This window comes from Molossus molossus, unplaced genomic scaffold (genome assembly GCF_014108415.1).
Source record: "Molossus molossus isolate mMolMol1 unplaced genomic scaffold, mMolMol1.p scaffold_m16_p_18, whole genome shotgun sequence".
Classification (NCBI taxonomy): domain Eukaryota; kingdom Metazoa; phylum Chordata; class Mammalia; order Chiroptera; family Molossidae; genus Molossus; species Molossus molossus.
The window spans coordinates 48,770,083-48,791,177 of record NW_023425353.1 but is presented as its reverse complement, the minus strand read 5'-3'; the positions used below and the strand labels follow the sequence as shown (position 1 = coordinate 48,791,177).

At 40.8% G+C, this 21,095-nt stretch overlaps 1 protein-coding gene across 7 annotated transcripts in view; it reads left to right on the top strand.

The window, feature by feature from the left end:
- Positions 1-710: 710 nt before the first annotated feature.
- The window catches only part of SLC4A7 (solute carrier family 4 member 7), a 112,875-nt gene continuing 92,490 nt past the window's right edge, over positions 711-21,095 (top strand). For all 7 annotated transcript variants that reach the window (XM_036267234.1, XM_036267232.1, XM_036267236.1 and 4 more), the window contains exon 1: positions 711-799. In XM_036267234.1, coding sequence (XP_036123127.1) covers positions 752-799 — 48 coding nt within the window. In that variant the 5' untranslated portion in view covers positions 711-751. The remainder of the gene's footprint in view (positions 800-21,095) is intronic.

Here is a 21,095-nt window from a genome sequence, read left to right as displayed (position 1 = left end):
CCCCTTAGTTCCTTTGGGGTTCTCGTGAGCGTCCTTGAAAAGAGTGGCATCCTCCTTCCCTCCTGCCTATAAAGAAATTGGTTAGAAGCGAGGGGCGGTGGTGACCCCCACCCCATTTCCAAACTTCAAGGGAACCTCTGACGGGAAAAACAAGTTAGACATTTAGTCTCGGTCATTTAGGATTTTACAAAGAGAGGCGGGGCCTCCAGAGGAGGTGGCATGGGTTGTGTGTGTGTGTGGGGGGGACTCGTGCGCAACTCCCGAGACGCCGATTGGCTGGGACAAATGCCCGTCCCGCCTCCCTCCCGCCCCCTCCCGGCCCACCTCCGGGTGGCCTCGCGGCGGGGCCGGCGGGTGCGCGGAGGAGGCTGGCGGTGCCAAACTGGCAGGGGGCGTGACGGGGGAGGCGGGGTGGTGGGCGTGTCGAGGCGGGCCCCGGGCTCTGCGCGCGTCACGGGCTGCGGCCCCGCCCCCGGGTCCCTACGCGGCTCTCTCCTCCTCCCTCGCCTTGTCCGGCTGCTCGCTCAGTTCTCACTCCCGGTTCCACGCCGCGGCCTCACTGTCCTGCGAGAGGCAACCCCGCGGCCACTGCGTGCCCCCGCGAGCCCCGCATCTCGCGCACCCGACTCTCCCCACGCGAGCGCATCTCGCGCACGGACACGTTCGTTTGCCCTAGCGCCCTCGGGTCTCGGCGGCGGGCGGACGGCGCGGGGCAACACCGTAGCGGCCGCCGCGGGCTGGCCGGCCGGCCATGGAGGCAGATGGGGCTGGCGAGCAGATGAGACCGCTACTCACCCGGGTAACGAGCAGGGTGAGGGCGCCGGGGGCGGCGGGGCTCCTCGGTGGGGGGGCGCGGAACGAGGCAGACAAAGGCGGGGGCGCGGCGGGCGTCGCGATCTGGCCACCTCGTCCGGGCCCCAGCGCCCCTCTACCGCCCCGCGGCCGGCGCGCCTCACCATCCCCTTTGTGTGGCCGCCCAAGGCGCGGGTGCGAGGGGGCGGGCGGCGGCGAGCCGAGGAGGCCCGAGTGGGGGCGGCCGGCAGCGCGCCACGCGCATCCTCGCCACCCGTCTCCTCAGCACAACTAGGGGGAGACTCCAGCACCCCTGCGGGGCCCGTCCTCCCTCCGGTGACCCCGAACATCCCTTCCTTTCTCTGTGCAGCGCTCGTCCCCTAATTCGTGTGCGTTCTCCCCGGCCAGGGTCCCAGTTCCGGTCGCCTCGGCTCTGGAGTTCAGATTAGCCCCTCGAAAGCCCATCTTCTCCCAGTAAGGAGGAGCTCGGCTCCACCTGTCTCTAGCCCCAGGCAGTGGTGAAGAGCTGGGGTGGATCTCTCCCACCCTCCTCTCTCCCCACCCGGTCCGCGCTGGGCTTTGTTCGGTGAGTTCTCCGGCCGCGTGGACGAGCCGCCTGCCTTCGCGGCCAAGGCTGCTTGTCGCTGCTGACTCTGCCTGGCCCGCCTCCTCTTTTGGCGAAACCGGAGGAGTACACCGCCGCAGGCCAAGTGGAAAGAGGAAGGTGTCCGCAGCCTCCGCTGCTCCTTTCTTCAGTCTAGCAAAGTCGCGTTTCCCGGGGAGGCGGGCTTTGGCTTCGCGGTGAGAGGCAGGGGGTGGAGGTGGGCTCTCCAAAGGTCGGGGTTCCCATTTGGGATGCTGGACGGCAGGCAAGCCGCGCTCAAGAAAAACGGACTTCCTGCTTTCATGTGGAATACACGTGTCCCCAGCAGTTGTGATTCTCTTCTCCTTTCGTAGTTCCTGACTCCAGGCGCATGGAGGTGTTATAAATTTTCCGATTTCCACTTCTTGACTCTGTGACCAGCGAAAGAGGGAGGTTGCAGTGAAAAATTTCCAGTCTTTCACTACTAACAGGAAAATTGCTTTCCACGTGTTTGTAGTAAAGAGGTTTCCTTAAATACTCCCCATCCTTGAATCTTTAAAAAGATGATTGTAAGGCCCTGGAGAGTAGTCATTCATTATTTCAGTATGCTCATTTATAAATTCTCAAAACACGGAGAAAAACCGAATCTCTAGACAGTGAAGTCATTTAATAGTGGTTTTTGAGATCATTCGTAGTGATGGTAATGGAATACTGGAAACTCATCCTAGGCATCTTCTGTAATTGTGTGCCCTTTAAATAAACTGTTTTGGATGTGTGTTTTAGCACCTTCTCTGATTGTGTGTATCGCATAGTATTGTTTGCTCTTACATTTATTATTTGCAGAGTTTCAATTTAGAGCTGTAAAGAGCATCCGAGTTTTCATAAAGCTGGATAGAAACTGGGATGATATCTTCTCAAATATTGCCTGCTTAACTAGCCAAGGAGCATGTGATGGTGCCGTTGCCTTCCCAAGCATCCATTCATTCATCCACTGTAGTAACACTTACTTAGAACCTGTTCTGTAGTATCCAGCAGGACAGAACCAGCTCTACTCCAACAGAACTTAAATGAGGGAGACAAGTGACACAGGAATCAATGCTATTAATGGCATGGCAGGGGAGCACTTTGGAAGGGTACACTGTCCAACTTTGAGGAAATAAGACTTGGCTACAGGAAACATACAAATCAGTAATAAGAAAAGTGCAAAAAGCAATTATCAGTCAAAATATAGGCTGTCAGAGCAGGAAAACTGTTGGTTTAAGTAGTAGAGAACACTGTAACTTGAAAACTGGGAAGAGAGGAACTAGTTACATTGACAAAGTTAAATCTTTCTTCACTGTACCCCCTCCCTTGGTAAATGAAAGACATAAAAATGGAAGATAATGAGATTCATCAGTCATAACATCTCTAACTCAAGCCAACTACTTAGCATAGCCAAAAAAATGTAGCATAAAATTCATAAAATGCTATCTTAGGTATGTAATTATGCAACAATTTTTGAATAAATTGGTGGCAGTTTATATTCTGAAATTGGAGCCCATCTGTTTTATAATTTAGGCTTCTAAAATTCTGTAATTTTCTTTGATCATGGTTTTGGGGGAGAGAGGAAACTCATTTATTTTATAAAAATGCAACTTTTGTTTGCTTTGTTTCAAAAACTTATCTGAGGCCTCCCTTAGAATTGATTTTAACTGTCAGTTTTATTTTCTGGTGTAGATTAAATCCTGTTTAGAACAAGTAGCATTGTTTAGAAAGTTCCCGAGTCTTAGCAAATGTTCTTTCTTTTAAGCAGTACATGATTTAACACAGTTCTGTTACCACTGAAATTTTGGGACTGTTCCATGACCTTTGTTATAGGGTTTCATTCATTTTATGAGTATTTATTAAGTATCTACCAGATGCCAGGCACTGGGGTTATAGGCAAACAAGGTAGACAGAGTCCTAACCTTACTGATTTTATTTTGGCATGTATAGCAAACACAGGGATAGTGATTGCATTCTTGCTAATTTCATTTGTGAGCACCAGTTAAAACATTTTCATGAGTCTGTTAGAAATACTTTTAAAAAAGAGTCAGAATAAATGAAAGATATTAATAACCCAGTATAAGTTCAGTGGTGATTGGCAAGTAGAAGGTTTTTGTTAGATCTGTATCTCTTTTGGAATCTGTGGTTAGCTGTTGATAGTTCTAGAGGTTATGTGTACCCCAGGCATAATATCAGAATTTTAGTTACTTTTTTGCCTATAGTTGGTATCTCTGGGCCACAATCCATGGTGTCATAATTAAAGGAGAGACAGCAAATCTGTTATCTGTGCAAATGAAATAGAACAATTGAGTTGGATTGAAGAATTGTTTTGTTTGGAACAGAGACTGGGAAGTACACAGATTTTCTAAGAGAATTTAGGTTATGAAAATTAGAGTATTTTGTAATACTAGACTCCTGTTACTTGGGTATGTTAAAATCGAAAGCCAAAGTCACCTGGTACTGGTGGAACCTGGTATATTACTTTAGTGGTATGTGGTGTGCTAACCAATGCATTCAAAAACCTTGGTAGTTAACACTTGTCAACATCCTGTCGTGGGTTGTTTTTCTTCCTTTTTTCTTCCCCTTCTGTCTTACTGTATTTTACCACAAATATGATCTTAGATAGGAACTGCAACTGACAAAATGGGCCATTTATATAAGAAAAAGCATACAGATGATTTATAGGGTTAATCTTATAGATTAGTCAATGTGGCTTTTGATTTACTATATTATAGCTTCCTTTTATTGATTATGGGTTCTTCTATCATTATCACTTCTTATGCATACACTATTTTCAATTTTGCAGTAAGAATGTATCAGTACTAAAGATCCATGTTATATTATAAAAGTGCAGATAGCCCCCCCTTTCCTTAGCCCCCTTTTTGAATGAGAATTTTTGATTCCTGTATAAAGCAGGTAGCTATTCCAACATTCTAGTGTACAACGAAATTTGCCTCTGTTTTTGTTTAATAGACAGCTTTGTGTATTTTGTTGCGTGATACATGTTGAATTTTACAACTTGGGGAAATTTAGGATTATTTGAATGATAATGATAATAGACAATGAAGGGGTCAGTGGTTGGCATAGTGTTATGATAGTGTTTGGCACTGCTGTTACTAGTTCCTGAGGACAGAGGGCGAGCAGGCTGGAGTAGTGCTGGATTTTTAAATCAGTGACTCTGCTTCACAGGCTAGACACTTTTAAATAAACGCTAAGAGATGAGAGTGGCCAAACACTTTTTTCAGCGCTGCTTAAGAAGATAATATGATTATGGCATAGGTTTGCATTTTTATCTGGAGCTAATATGCCATTCCAGAAAGGTTCTAATATGGCTATTTTAAGAAGATTTTTAAAATTTCATTTTAAAAACGATAGTTTGAAATATTTTAATTTTTCTTAAGTTATAGTTTGGATTTTAATAAGTTCATTTAAGCACTTTTGGGGGACATATATTTAAGTCCGTGATAAGGCATAATTCATATTTTGTAATGAAACAGAAAAGATGCTTTACTATTTTAAATATACTTTTCCTTTTGTAGAGAATGTTATGTGGACTAATGTCATTTTGTTTATATGTCAGGCAGCATGGAATTGTCCTCTGGATTTCAGGACTTGATTGTGTCTTTTTTTTTGGGGGGGGGGTGTCACATTGCCTGATTTGGAGAAGCTGTTAAGTTATATATCATCTCTGATTAGGAACTTGGGAAGTGGATATACCTTTGAAAATGGACTCAACATGTGCATATACTATAGGAAGGAATGTGGAATGGTTTCTCCAAAGAGCACAAGAAGGGAAAAGATGGTACTTACAATACAGTTGACCCTTGAACCATGCAGGGGTTAGGGGTGCCAACTCCTGTGCAGTTGAAAATTTGTATATAACTTTGACTTCATCAAAACTTAACTACTAATAGTCTACTGTTAAACAGTCAATTAACAGGTATTTTATATGTTTTATGTATCATATATTGTATTCTTAAGATAAAGTAAGCTAGAGAAAAGGAAAAGCTAACAAGAATCACAAGAAAGAGAAGATATATTTACAATACTGTACCTATTTATTGAAAAATATCTTCATATAAGTGGACCCATGCAGGTCAAACCCATGTTGTTCAAGGGTCACTTGGTGCGTTTATGTTTGGTGCATGTTTTATATACAGATTAATTCAGCTTAATACCCTTCTTTATTCTGGCAAAAGACCGAAAATACTTAGAATTGTTACCTTAGGAATTGATGTATTAAACAAAAATAGGAATAAAACATACTCATGTATAGTAGACTCTCTCTGCCCATTGAGTTCCCTGGTAGTATTTGGAAAGGTATTTCTTTTTTTTTTTTTTTAAATTCTCACCTGAGGATAATTTACCATCTCTCTTTAGAGTGAGTAGGAGGGAGGGAAGGTGTGTTGCGGGGGAGAGACATCAGTGTGAGAGAGACACATCCATTGGCTGTCTCCCACACTACCCACACCAGGGCACACTACCCAGACCAGGGCAGGAGACCAAAGCCGCAACCAAGGTACCTGTCCTTCACCGGAATCAAACCCGAGACTTTTCGGTCCCCACTGTTGCTCTAACTGCTGCAAGGCTGGAATGGTATTTGTTAAAAAAAAAAAAAAGTCCTCTTAGCCTGGCCAGTATGGCTCCGTGAATTGAGCCATCACCCCATGGACTGAGAGGTCCCAGTTTGATTCCTGGTCAGGACTCCTGCCTGGGTTCCAGGCTCTGTCTGGGGGTGGTGGAGGCATGCAGGAGGCAATACATCGATGTAGCTCTCCCGTCGATGTTTCTATCTCTCCCTTCCTTTCTCTCTAACAAATCAATTTAAAAAAAACATTAATAAAATGTCCTCTTAGAAACAAATTTTTGATAAGACTTTAAATTAGAACTTTCTATTCTGTTATACTTGGGCCACTGGAATATTAGCTTGATCTAGAAAACATCTTTTCCCACATTTTAGCCCTTTTTAATATTTGTCATGGGTGGGTGGGCTTTTGGGGAGAGGAGGTGTTAGGAAAGGGAGAGAAGAAAGATGTTATAGGACTGCTTTTGTCTGAATTACAACAGACGCCCCGTTTGGCAGATTTGAACTTTACCACAAGGTTTGATGACAGGAGGCTGGGCTGGGCTTCAGCTCCCACTGGCCTTCTCCGTTCTGTAGGTAGAGTACCCAGTACTGCCCCCCACCCCCAACAGATGTGGTAGCCCTGCATGTATCCCCTTTTCCATTTAATACCTCTTCTCTCCTAACTATTTTGCCTATTAGACTATAATCTTGCTTGGGGATTCTTTGATCTACATTGAAAAGTCCCAGGTTTTTTCCCCCGCTTTCTCTTGTGCATTCACATTGCCACATTCAGATTTGCAGCAGAATTATATTTCTAGTAGATACTGCTGACTAATGTGACATGTGTTATATTCTAAAAATCCTGGAAGTAAAGATTTTGTCCTGCATGAAATGAGTAAGAGATCAACTTTCTTAATCCTGTGAGAATCAAATTTATTTAAAATGAGAGGCACCTGTGTTAAAATTAGACTGCAGCCCCTTGAAACAGTTCCCCCAGTTGTGTAATAGAATTTACTTTGCTTAATATTGTTAATTGTTAAACATGATCCTTGTGAATATGCTTTCTTTGCTTTGCACCAAGTACACTTCATGGTGAATTCTCTGCTGTTTTTTCATTAGCTTTGCGTGAAAAGTGCTCTGGGTTTTCTCTTAGTGTTAATGATGTCATAGATAATATAGCACTGTCTACTTAAAATTGTTTTTAAAATAGATAACGACAATGGTGACTATGGATGGGTCTCGAGGGTCTATGAATCCCCAGAAACTGAAAAAATTTATACTTGTATGCATTCTTTCCACTGAGGGTCAAATAACTTTACATTCAGATCTCAAAGGGGTTTATAATTAAAAAAACAGCTAAGGAAAGCCTACTCCAAAATGAACTCAGCTTGGTTTTTTGCCTTCCTTAAAAAGTTCATACCCTTATATTTTACTTAGGTAGATGACAGTAATTATTACATCTACCCCCGGTATTTCCTAAAGTTTGTTTTGTAGAATACAACATCTATAGAATGTTTTGCCATAGAATCATTCTATAGCCAAATAAGTTTGGGAAATGTTATATGCTATACTTTTTGGATATGTACAATATATAATGGTATACTACAATGTACAGTAGTATATGAGAAAACCTCTGAAATAAATTAAACATTGATGGGGAAAGAATGCAGCCATGTGAAGGGAGATTTCTGATGGTTCTTACAAAATATGAACAGTAGGTCACTAATATGTTGTATTATAAGTTTAGGAAAGTAAGTCCTGTGATATTGATAATTCACTTTGTTACAGTAACATGTGAGATTTGGAAAAGGTACCACTGAAGAAGGTGCTTTGGAAGAAACCTGATAGGGCACCAGTTGAATAAATTGTGGTATATCCACACAGTGGGATACTACAAGTATAAAAAAAAAATGAGGCCCCTGCTGGTGTGGCTTATTTGGTTGAGTCTTGTCCCATGAACCCAGAGGTCGCAGGTTGGGTTCTTGGTAAGGGCACATGCCCAGGTTCTGGGCTCGATCTCTAGTAGGGGGTGTGCAAGAGGCAGCCGATTGATATTTGTCTCTCTTTTTCCCTCCTTTCTTCTGTCTCTTTAAAAAAAAAAAAATCAATAAAAACATTAAAAAAAGAAAAAAGAATGAGGACAATCTCTTTGTACTGAAGTGGAGAGATCTCTAGGATAAATTGATTAAAAAAGGCAAGACATGGGACAGAGGGTACTATGTAGTGCTTTTTTTCTAAGGGGAGGGAATAAAAAAGTACATTTGTATAAATGTAATGGAAAGATAAACTAAAAACTAATAAAAATGGTTGCCATAGAGGGTGTGAGGGAACAGGAATTGAAAGGGAGTGTATACCTTTCTATAGAGTTTCAGTTTTTGAACCACGTAAACACATTCTTCGGTAAAATAGGATGATTTGCTATATTGCTTTAGGTCACAGGTTAACATATCCAGCTATTTCATGAGAAAGATATCTGACTGTTGATGTAGTCTAATATACTATGCACTACTTACCTTTTGCACGTTATATAAAGGTACCACATAAATACCAAAGTTGCTAATGTCTCAGCAAAATCACATATTACATGCCTAATTTCGATATTGAATGCACAAGTCCTCTGGAAATTGTGTTTGCATGTTTCTGATGTCCTGATCCTCCTCTTACTTTCACCGCCTTTCTGACCAGGGATGTAGACTAGTGAGGAGTAAATAGATGGCAGGAGGAGACGGAGGGTGCTGTTATGAATAAGTGCCTTAGGCATAAGGAAATAGCTGCTTGGTTATAGATAGGATTTTAAAATTAGAATTTTACTTTGTGATTTTTATACTTACCATTGATCGAGGATAATATTTAAAAATCCAGATGAATTACAATGAACTGTTGAAATTATGGTGACACAATTGCAGGGGGCACACAGTATTCACAGTCTTTCTGTTTTTGCTCTAGGAGGCACCATTTACCTTGAGTACAGTGTAGCTGGTGACTCCTTGAGTTGTGCAACAAGGTTACTACCAAGTACTGTGGGAAGATGTCACTGTAACTATACATTTTTTATGTTGATACATGCATTCCATGTGAAATGTCTATTCTTACATTTAAAAAAGTTAGAAAAAAGACGAAAGAAATGTTTTTCAGTCTTTAGAAAACAGTAATATTTGGAAAAAGCACATAACCATCTCTTCCTCTCTCGAGAATGTTTTTCTATTTTTGTTTGGTTGTAAGCTGCAGTGATGTTCTGAAACTTGACAGTGGATGAAATAATGACCCTCCTCTGAAGCTTCTGCTGCACTCCTCCTCTGATCTGGGTGGGAGTAGGCACACCATGTTTCTCACATTGATGCGAATCACTAATCTAGGACTTACAGTTCTGTCCTTTGCTGTGTGGGGCAAGTTAGTGAAGAAAACAGGTAACTACCTTACTTTTTTAGAGAAAGCCTGCTTTGAGTCATGCATTTCATTAGGCATCTGTTAATCACTTATCATTCCTGTTACATATGTGAACCCATGGACAGAGAGGGTTTTGAGAATTTCTCAAGTCATACAGTTAGTAAGATGCCACATCACTGCTCATCCCCTCATCCTTAGTCTGGAGTAATCAACCAAAGATCCCTGATTGTCAGTACCATTAACATAAAGCATATCAGATAATCTTACTTGTACGATATGTGATGAAAGCTCAGTTTGTCTCACATAATTGCGTTAACTGTATGTAGTTTACTTTTCTAAGAGCTTTTATGACTATAACTTGTGAATTTGTTGCTAATATTATAGCAGTTAAATATTTCATTGAAATTTGCCTCTTTGCCTCCAGATAGAATTTTTCTGGAACATTGCTAAATCCTCAATTAGGTCTGTTTCAGGTTCAGTGAATGATTGCTAGCATAATATCATGAATTCATAAGATTGAAGTTGAATATGCTTCTAGTTAATTATTTAATCAGTCAATTAATAAATTGTATAGCATTTTTGTGGCTACCACTACGACTCCTACTTTGCTTAAAATAACAGCCAGTAGAAGAGAATGTTTCTTGCCTTGGTTCTGTTGAAGAGGGGGTTCATTGGATGAATACAGTTTGGATTGATTCTGAAGTAAGAGTGCTTAACATTTCCTTTTAGCCTGAGATAGAATTTTAGGCCAAGTAAATAACAAGCACATAAAAATGAAAATTTTATGACTCTTAAGATATTTTCACAAGTTTTAAATACATTTAAATTGATTTTTGGAAAGCACTGGGTATTTTACTTATATATTAATACTTGTGTAATATTTGCTTTAAGAAAACCCGTGACTTTTAATGTATATAATGATAGAGGACCAATGGCAAGAAAAGGTATTTCAAATGCCATATACTATGCCAGCTGTTGGGTATATTGGTTTGAAATTGTGCTGTTTTATTAATTCTTTAGAATTATTACATACATAGTAGAATTTATTTCTGTTCATCGCCGTGTGTGTGTGTGTGTGTGTGTGTGTGTGTTAATCCTCACCTGAGGATATTCTTCCATTGGTTTTTAGATAGAATGGGAGGGAGGGAGGGAGGGGCGGGGGAGAGGGAGAGGGAGAGGGAAAGAGAGAGAGAAACATCGATGTGAGAGAAACATATCCATTGGTTGCCTCCCACACGACACCGACCAGGGCCAAGGATTGAACCTGCAACACAGGTATGTGCTCTTGACTGGGAATTGAACCCAAAACCCTTCGGTCTGTGGGCTGATGCTCTAACCGCTGAGCCAATCTTGCCAGACTGTTCATTTAATTTTACATTTTTTTCTTTTAATTTTTTTTTTGGATTTGAGAGAGAGAGGAAAGGAGGAGAGGGAGAGAGAAACATCAATGAGAGAGAACATCGATCAGCTGCCTCCTGCACAACCCCCACTGGGGATGGGCCCACCGCTTGGCCATGTGCCCTGACTGGGAATCGAACCAACGATCTCTTGGTGCGTGGGTAGACGCTCAACCACTGAGCCACACCGGCCAGGCTAATTTTACGGTATTTAAGTTTCATGGACTCCCTTCCTTCCTGGGGTCCACATCCCTAACTTCCTAGTCATTGCATCAGTGTTTGTACAGGTGATGTAACTAGCCGGGTGCACTGACCCAGTAGAGTCCTTTCAGTAATACACTGTACTTATTTTTGTTTTGCTTATAATGGTTCCCAAATGACCTCCTGGTATGTTCAGGAAGAACTTCCGCATCCATTTTTGCACATGCCATTAGCAGTATCATCAGGATAATGTTCTCTTATGAGCTTGTTTATATCTCGGTAAGTTTGTCTCCTTTTTGTTAGGAATAAGGGATTCATTCAGACTAAAATTGGCCTTCATTTGGTCTCTCATTTTGTTGTAGTGAACTGTTTTTATTTGGTGGTAGGAAATTCACTAAAACCACAAGCCCCAAGCCTCATTTTAAAAACAAGATAAAATTTGGAGGTAACTTGACCTTAGCCCCTTGTGTAACTGGTACATGTTTGGGTTTCAGACACACCTGAGTTCCCTATCCCTAGTCTACAACCAGGGCACCTTGGGCAACTAATATCCTTGAGTCTGTTTTTTTCTTATCGATAAAATTGAAATTATACTACTTAAAGGGCTTCTTCAGGATCAGAGAAAAATATATACTCAATTAAATGTTAAATGTTTTCTTGGAAACCTTTTATTAATAATCGTCCTTTGTTTTTGTGAAACGTCATGTGGCAAAATCCTAAGAGTTACTGTACATATAGATTGAAGGAATAGATAGAAAAGAGAAAGTCTTGACTGTCCTTAAACCTCAGCATTGAGGTATTCTGGATAGTTCTTTGGGGAAGGATTATGTATTAAGAAAAACTCAGTCTTCCTCCTGTGTTTCTTCTTTTCTCTCACACTACTACCCTGCTCACAACACTGACACCAGAAGTGTGGGGGTTTTCCCCACACCAAGCAATTTTGAGACACCAGCTGGATGTCCTACAATTCAACTCAATTCTGACACTATCTGCTTGGAGACAGTGTTAGATCCCAAAGGTTAAGGGCTCTGTCTCACAACGCTTTCCCCCTTCAGGTGCCAACTGCAAATCCAAGTTGACACCTGTGCTTCTCACCAATCAGGTATAAATTGGAGGTTCCTACCACTTTGGACTTGGTTGCTTTGCTAGAGCGTCTCACAGAACTCAGGAACATAAGTTTACCAGCTTATTCTAAAAGGGTATGATAAAGGATAAAGATGAATATCCAAATGGAAGAGATGTGTAGGGGAAGGTATGTGGGAAGGGCACAGAGCCTCCATCATGCCTTCTCCAGGTGGGACACTTTCCTGATACCAACCTAAAAGCTTTTGAACCCTTTTGGGATTTTTTACGGAGACCTCATAAAAAGGCATGGCAGTCATTAACTCCATTTCCAACCCTTCTCCCATGTCTGGACAATGAAGGGTAGGGCTGAAAGTTCCAAGCTTCTAATTAATCATGGTTTGGCCTTTCTGGTGACCAGCCCCCATCCAGGATCCCACCAGGAGTCACCTTATTAGAACAAAAGACACTGCTGTCACCCAGGAAATTCCAAAGGATTTAGCTCTGCTTGGAACCAGGGACAGAAACCATTTATTTTGTGTATTATCTCACAGGTTAGATAGTAGTTTATTGCCTTAGCATTCAGTTTAAAAGAATATAATTATAGCCCTGGCTGTTTTGGCTTAGTGGTTAGAGTGCTGATCGAATGGTTTTGGATTTGCTTCCTGGTCAAGGGTTGCAGGTTCGATCCCTGGCCCCGGTCAGGGTCATGTGGGAGGAAACCAATGGATGTGTCTTTCTCACATCGATGTTTCTCTCTCTCTCTCTCCCTCCCTTCCACTCAAAATCAATGGAAAAATATCCTTGGGTGAAGATTAACCAAATATATATTTATATTTTCACAAAATACAAGCTCAAAGGCATACTGTTTTTATTTAATTTTAACAGTTTGACAAAACACTAAAAATGTGAGCTATGTCTCTCCTTTTAAAAGTACAGTACTGTCCTGGCCCGTGGCTCAGTTGGTTGAGCATCGTCCCATTCACCAGAGAATCATCTGATTCTTGGTTAGGGCACATGCCGGGGTTGCGGCTCCATCCCTGGTAAGGGGTGTTGGATGTTCTGCTCTTACATTGATTTTTTTCTCCCTTTCTCTCCCTGTCCCTTCCTCTCTAAAACTTAATAAAAAATCTTTAAAAGAAAAGAGTACTGATCACCAACTACTTTTAGACTATTGGGTGTTTTTAATCTTACCTTGTTTTAATTACTTTCTTTTATCATTGAATTTCTTATCTGTTATAAAAATCTATATGAAATCACATAGTTATTAAATGGGGGTGGGTCTTCTGTTATGTCACTGTCGTACAAATTTTACCACCTAAGATGATCTTCTGGTTCTTGATTTGTTGCAGATAGCTGAGTTCTCTCTCTCTTTTAAAAAATAATTTTTCTGTATTGATTTTAGAGAAATAGATATTGATGAGAGAGAACATCCATTGCCTCCTGCATGCTCCCCACTGGGGATTGGGCCCACAACCTGGGCAATGTGCCCTGACTGGGAATCGAACCGGCAACTTCTTGGTGCATGGGTCAGTGCTTAACCACTGAACTACACCAGCCCGGTTCTTTTGATGAGATCTTACTGTATCTTCTTGTCACTGTTAGACTTTCAGAATGAAATCTGCAGGGTATTGCAGTGCAGAAGAGTTTAACACACTGCTTGGCAGACTAGGTATAATATAGTTCCTAGTGTTATTCTGCTGAGGCATGATGATAAATTATACTTTGTAAAGAATCCATAGTTTCACGTTAAATTTAATTGTCATTTATATTTTTCTGAATTTTGTTTTGCATGTATGTGCACACACACACACATATATATGCACACATATACTCACTCATTTTATATATGTGATTATATATTTATTTGAATCATTGGATCATTAAACAACTTGGAGCTATTTGGGAATTTTCAAATTAACTCTGTAGCATTGAATTTTAATGAGTTATAATAGCCAAGTTGCCATTCTATTTTGTAAAAATAATATTTCTCAAAAAAGGACATTACTGTAGGAATTTTAAGGTAATGCAGTTTTTTTAAGGAGGTCATTATGGACTTTATTAAGTTAACTGCATATTTTTTAGATGTTTTCTTACCTCTATTTTTCAAGCTACTTCAAATCCTGTTTAAAAACAATTTTGATAGAGGTAAGATATAAGTAAAGGTAATTTTTTTAATTAGAAATCAAAACAGTATTTTAATATAATGATCTTAGAGCAAAGTATGGATCTCTCAGAATTAGAATTCATATTGGAAACGTGATGAGGAGAGGTAGGAGATAAGATCATAAAAGGCTGAGGGAAAGAATTTTCATTAAATTTTATTATTTCAGATCATAGTTGAAAATGCCAATTGCATGTTTTACATAATTGCGTTTACTCAATTTTTATATGTTAACTTATTTTGCTGTTATCTCCTAATTGCATTGATTTAGCACTAAATGGGTTTAAAAGGTAAATTGATGAATATTGAGTGGTTTAGACACAGGGTATTGTTTTATACTCACAGTGCCTGTGCTTCCTCAGTTATGGTTGGGAACTTCAAATAGTAAGGGGACCTTTAGATTATAGTCTAGTGGCAGTGAGTTTTAGGTCACTGGGGATGGCTGTATCTCCCTGAATCTACAATAGGTGGAGGTATCTGACTGGAGAAATAAATCATGTTCATTGAGAACATTTTTGTAGGAAGCCAAAATGCCATCATTTTTGCTTTATTTTCCAAGCTGCCCCAATAGAATGGCACATATATTATAATAAATGGATATTGGTAGATTAATTTTATTTGGGTCTGTTGGGTAGGGGTTGTTTACTGTTCAATACCTTAGATCACTTTAGAGTCACAGCTTTTGCTTTAGTTTGTCATCTGATATAAGTGAACTTGACCTGTGGTTTATAGAGTGGAGGTCTAGGGCCTTTAATCAGAACTTATACTCACTATGTTTATTGTGAATTAAAAGTTTTAACTTAAAAGGACACATCAAGTGGCTGCCACCCACCCGACCAACCAGGGCTGGGGACAAACTGCAACAGAGGTACGGGTCCTTAGCGGGAACCGAACCTGGGTCTCTCTGGACCGCAGGCCGACGCTCTAACTGCTGAGCCAAACTGGCCAGGGCGAAAGTTTTAACTTTTTTTATTTTTCCCGTTGTCCTCCATTATTCAGAGTAGCTATGGAACTAAAACTCTGACTAACCTCTGCTTCTTCAACCTTTAAAGTCATTGTTAAATAAAATTTAGTAAGGGTTATTGTCAATATTCATTCCCTGAATCTTCACTATTTTCCAAATTGCAAGTTGTGACTTGTGATTTGCAAAAACAATCTGTTGGATTATCACAAGTATTCAAAAATAAAAGAAAGGTAACAGTAAAAGAACGTGTTGCACGTAGTAAGGACAAATATTGTTTTGTGAAATTGGTTTGTCCTATATATACATACATAGACATGTAAAAAGATATGTGTGTGCTGTATTTCCAGGGGTTGCTTTTTTAAAATTCTTTATTGATTTTAGAGAGAGAGGAAGGGAGAAGGAGAGAGAGATAGAAACATCAGTGAGAGAGAATGTTGATTGGCTGCATCCTGCATGACCCCCACTTGATTTGGCCCACAACCTGGGCATGAGCCCTGACCAGGAATCGAACTGGCGATCTCTTGGTGCATGGGTCGATGCTCAACCACTGAGCCAGACCAGCCGGGCGCCAGGGGTTGCTACTAAAAAAATAAAGGAAATCCATTTTATAGATTAACATTTGATTGTACTCTTTTAGGGATAATGTAGATAATGTACTCTCTCTCTATATATATATTTCCCCCCCCACGTAAAATTTTAACATATCCAAGGAATTATTTAGATTAAACCTGTCTAAGTTAATGCTACATCAAAAAAGTTTTCATATTGGAGAATTTAACTTCATATTCTGTTAACAATAGCTTACGGTTTCATGTATAATCAGTGAGGTATAATGAGAAGGAAGACCTGCCAATGGATTTTTCTCTGTTCAATTTCAAACTCATCAACTATTTCAGCCTTTAGGCTCATGAACAAAAGCAAAAATTGGAGTATCTACAATTAGAAAGACTGGTCAGTTTGAAGTACCAGAAATATTGTGCTATTTTGAATGAGATCATTTGGAAAGGACTTACGGAAAATTCTATTGATAAAATCTTATCTTTAGGAATGTAGCAATTGAATCAATGCTCCATTGCTGTACATTCACTGATTTGAGATTTTATTTATTTATTGAAACTTATCTTTATTGTTGAATGTATGACAGATGTCCCCCATTTTTCCCTCATTGACCCCCTCCTCCCAACTTTTACCCCCCTTCTGCCTTCCCCACAGTATTTTCTGTGTCCAGTAATTATGGACATATGCATATAAGTTCTTTGGTTTATCTCCCCCCTCCCACTCCCCACCCCTTCCCTTCCAGGTTATTCAGGGTAACAACCAATTTGTACTTCTTAATCACTTCACCTGGCAACCAACAAAAGTTCACTGTATCTATGAGTTTGTTTCTGTTCTGCTTGCTCATTTTGTTCGTAGATTCAATTGTTGATAGATATGTATTGATTGCCATTTTATGTTCATATTTTTGTTCTTTTTCAAGAAGACCCATCAGCATTTCATATAATACTGTTTTGGTGGTGAACTCCTTTAGCTTTTTCTTGTATGGGAAACTCTTTATATATCCATGGATTCTGAATGATAGCTTTGCAGGATAGAATAATCTTAGTTGTAGGTTCTTGCTTTTCAACATTTATCTTGCAACTCCCTTCTAGCCTGCAAAGTTTCTTTTGAGAAATCGGCTGACAGTCTTATGGGAGCCCAGTTGTAGGTAACTAGCTGCTTTTCTCTTGCTGTTTTTAAGATTCTCTCTTTGTCTTTAACCTTTGGCATTTTGATGATGATGTGTCTTGGTGTGGACCTCTTTGGGTTCATCTTGTTTGGGACTCTCTGTGCTTCCTGGACTTGTATGTCTGTTTCTTTCACCAAGTTAGGGAAGTTTTCTGTTTCTTGCTCCCTCTCTTCTTCTGGCACCCCCATGATGTGAATGTTGTTATGCTTGAAGTTGACCCAGAGACTCCTTACACTATCCTCATGTTTTTGGATTTTTTTTTCTTTTTGCTGTTCTGATTGGGTGTGTTTTGCTTCCTTATATTCCAAATCAATGGGTTACTTCTTGGCTTCACCTACTCTACTATTGATACCCTGTAAATTATTCTGTATTTCAGTTAGTGCATCCTTCATTTCTGACTGGGCCTTTTTTATGCTCTTGAAGTCCTCACTAAGTTCCTTGAAGTTCTCACTAAATTCCTTGAGCATCCTTATAACCAGTATTTTGAATTCTGCATCTGTTTTTGTTTAGTTCTTTTCCTGGAGTTTTGTTCTTTTCTTTCATTTGGGACATTTTTCTTTGTCTCCTCATTTTGGTCCCCTGTATTTGTAATAGGCTGCTCTATGTATTAGGTAGAGTTGCTTTGTCTTCTAGGCTTCCTAGGGTGGCTTATTATAGTAGGTGTCCTGTAGGGTCCAGTGGCACAGCCTCCCTGATCACCCCAGCTGGGCCTTCGAAGTGCATCCCTTGTGTAGACTATAAACCCTTCTGTTGTAATTGAGTCTTGATTGCTGTTGGTATGTTAATGGGAGGGATTTACTCAGGCTGATCAGCTGTAAGGACTGGCTGTGCCCACTAACCACTGACCTCTGAGTACCTTGGAGGATCAGCTGTGCACAGGCCCACTATGCAGAGCAAGACTTACTTCAGCAGGGCTCTGGTACCCACTGAGTCCACTTCTTAAGTGTGTTGATTGTGGAGGTGGTTGGGTGGTGGTGCTTCAACGAGGCCTGAAGCTGTCCACTGGGTATGTTGGCTCTGGGACAAGGTCAGCCACTGCCTGTGTTCTACCTGCGGCCACTAGGCATAGGCTATGGAGTTATCTGCAGATAGCTGCTTCTTGTGCTGGGATTGGAGGTGTCCAGGCAAAGCCAAGCTGTGAACCAAGGCTGGCTGCTTCTAGTGCCAGGCCTGGGGCCACTTAGTGAGAGGGGGCTCACTGAGGCCAGATGCTGCTTGTTTGAGAGAATTTAGGAAAATCTGAAGCAGGAGCCAAGAGAGGCCAAATCCCATGGTAAAGCCACTGGAAACAGCTTGGGTGGGCCTGAAAGTTGGGTGGGGCAGGACCTCAGGGAATCTTTAGGGTGGGGCCAACAGTTTGGGCCAGGTTGCTGAAGTCCCAGATGTGGTGTCTGTCTGCCACCCCAGGGAAGGGCTCACCAAAGGAACAATGGCCTCTACCAGCACATCTGTCCAGGAGGAAGCTGCCTCTCCAGCTCTTACCCTGATGCCAAGCAACTCAGTTCTTCCCTGTGTTCTTTGGTGTCTTTCAAGCAGCCTCCCCAACACTGGAGCTCATAAGGAGTGAGCCTGAGTAAGTCCGTGCATGGGCCCTTTAAGAGGAACTGCCTGGGGCTCCTGTAGCCTCAGCCTCAATTCATGCTGGTTTTTACAGGCAGAAGTCATGGGGACTTCTCTTCCTGGCACTGGAACCCTGAGCTGGGGGGGGGGGGGCTGGTATGGGACCGGGACCCCTCCCTCCTCAGGGAGGACCTTCCCAGCTGAGGTGTCCTCCTGATTTTTATCCACCACACGCGGGCTTGGGACCAGCCTGTAAGCGCCTCTGCCCCTCCTTCCAGTCTTGATGGGGCTTCTTTAATTCTGTAGTCGTAGGATTTCCATTCCTACGATGTCAGGCAGTTCTGAATGATGGTGGCTCTGTAGTATGGTTGTAATTTTGATGTGGTTGTGGGAGGAGGGGGTACCGCGGTTACCTGCACTGCCATCTTGACCCGGAGTCCCTGATTTGAGATTTTAGAAGAGGCAATATGATAAGCATGGGATGCTTAATGACATTGAACTTTAATTCTTATGTTTTCTGTGTATGTAAAAAATAGAGCCGAGTTGAAAGAAGACAAGTAATGTTTATTGGATAATCCTAGAGACAGGTGTTTTGTTTCGTTTTGGAGAGAGATGTGAAGGAGATTCCGTTTGGTTCAACAGTTAATGGTAGGAAGGAAAGAGTGATTCTATTTCATAAGCTAAATTTAAAACTCAATATATTTGCAGATTAAGTATTTGAAAGTGAAAAAAGCCCCACAAAATACGTTCCTGTGGGATTCCATTTTTTCTTTTTTGTATATTTAATGGAAGGAAATTTAATATTAAATATTAATATTGAATATTGAAATAGATCAAAAGTTAGTGTTAAATATCTCTTGGAGGTGGAATTTAAGGGTAAATAGATGGTTATATTTTAGTTTTCAAGGTGTTTACAAAGAGCATGCATTATTTTTGTAAATAAATATTTTTAAGTATCTGAAGTTAATTCTTTTATAGACGTTTTCCACACAGATCAGTAGAACAATTATTCCAAAAAGAGTTAAATTTTTTGCATGAATTGGACAAAAGGGTCTTTTTAAATCTTTTTCTGAGACTATCAAGTGGATCACCATCTTATTAGCACTAGCATGTTTAGGTTTTAACTATAAAGATGGTTGTAGTGAGAATTATTTCCACATGATTGAGGTTTAGGCTCTTGAGTTTAAGTGTGTTTAGGCATGGCTATCATCTTACCAGAAATTCTCTAAATTACTGCAATTCTGGAACTGGGTCCTTTTAAGAGGTTTTCAAGCATAATTACTTTTTGAGCTTTTTATAACTATTAGGTTCTCAATGGAACCATTATAGGAATTTATACCACTTTATATTTTACAGTGTCATTCGTGTGATCTGGTAACCTGTATAGTCCCATAATTCTTATTCTTTGATCTCGAGGCTCTCTAGTTGCCTGTTCCCCTGCCTCCCATTTTTTCCTTTCCATTGTTTCTTCCATATCTAGTTAGAATTTGTGGCGCATGTATATTTCATTTAAACACCTAAGCTGTTAACGGTGTTTCTCAAAATCTTTTTTTTGAAAGGTATTCATGCGGAGCCTTGCTGGGGCTTTGAAAAATAAAATCTTTAAGTAGATGGTTTTTATTACTTTTTCTTTCTGTTCTTCTTTTTTAATCCTCACCCGAGGATATTTTTCCATTTATCTTCAGATAGAGTGTGGGGATGGGGTAGAATATCGATGTTAGAGAGAGACATAGTTTGGCTGCCTCCCGTATGACCCCAACCAGGGCCGGGGATCGAACCGCAACTGAGGTCCGCGTCCTTGACCAGAATCGAACCTGCAACTCTGTGGTCCACAGGCCAATGCTCTAACCATTGAGCAGAACTGGCCTGGGCCTTTCTGTGTTCTTAAGTGCCTGCTTGGGACCCCTTGAGATCTCATGTGTCGGGACCTCACCCAGACCTGCCCCATTGTGAACACTAGCCACTGCATTTCTCGTTCTTTGCATTTAGACGTCCACTGTTGCTAAATGCTGCGTGAGATCTTGAGACAGACATTTCATAAAGATTTACTCTTTATAGAGTTCAGTTAGTTTATAGGGTATAATACTTGTAAAAAGGTAAAGATGATATTTGTACTATAGAGGTATCTGAAAGTGTTAGTCATTTTGTAAAATACAAAATGTTTTAAATAATTAATGTTTTAAATAATTTTCAAAGTTATAAATGAGGGTGATATGTGCATTTTTTATATTGCTAATAGTTTAACTGAATATTTACTAGTGTTGTGAATACTGTTGAGAACACAACAGGTTAGACTATAACCCTGTCAGTAACATGTAACATGACAATAACATTATTCCTGTATTACACGTGAGGAAGGTGATTCTCAGAAAGGTTGGGTCTCTGCTGAAGATCACACAGCCAGTGGAAGAACAGTCAGAGTTCAGCCCCGTGCTCTTAGGCCCTGGAGCTGGTGCAGTGAATGCCCTGAATGTCCATCTGTTAATAACCTTGCCGTGGACAGTGCTCAAAGCAACCCCGAATACCTTTTATTTTGTGGTTGATAGTATCTTTTTCTTAATATGGATATAAACATTTATTGGACTGTGTACTGGATATGGCCCATGTCTTTCTAAAAGTTAAGAGGTTGATGGTTTCCCTTGTTGGTATTTAGCCAGTTTTCCCCTCT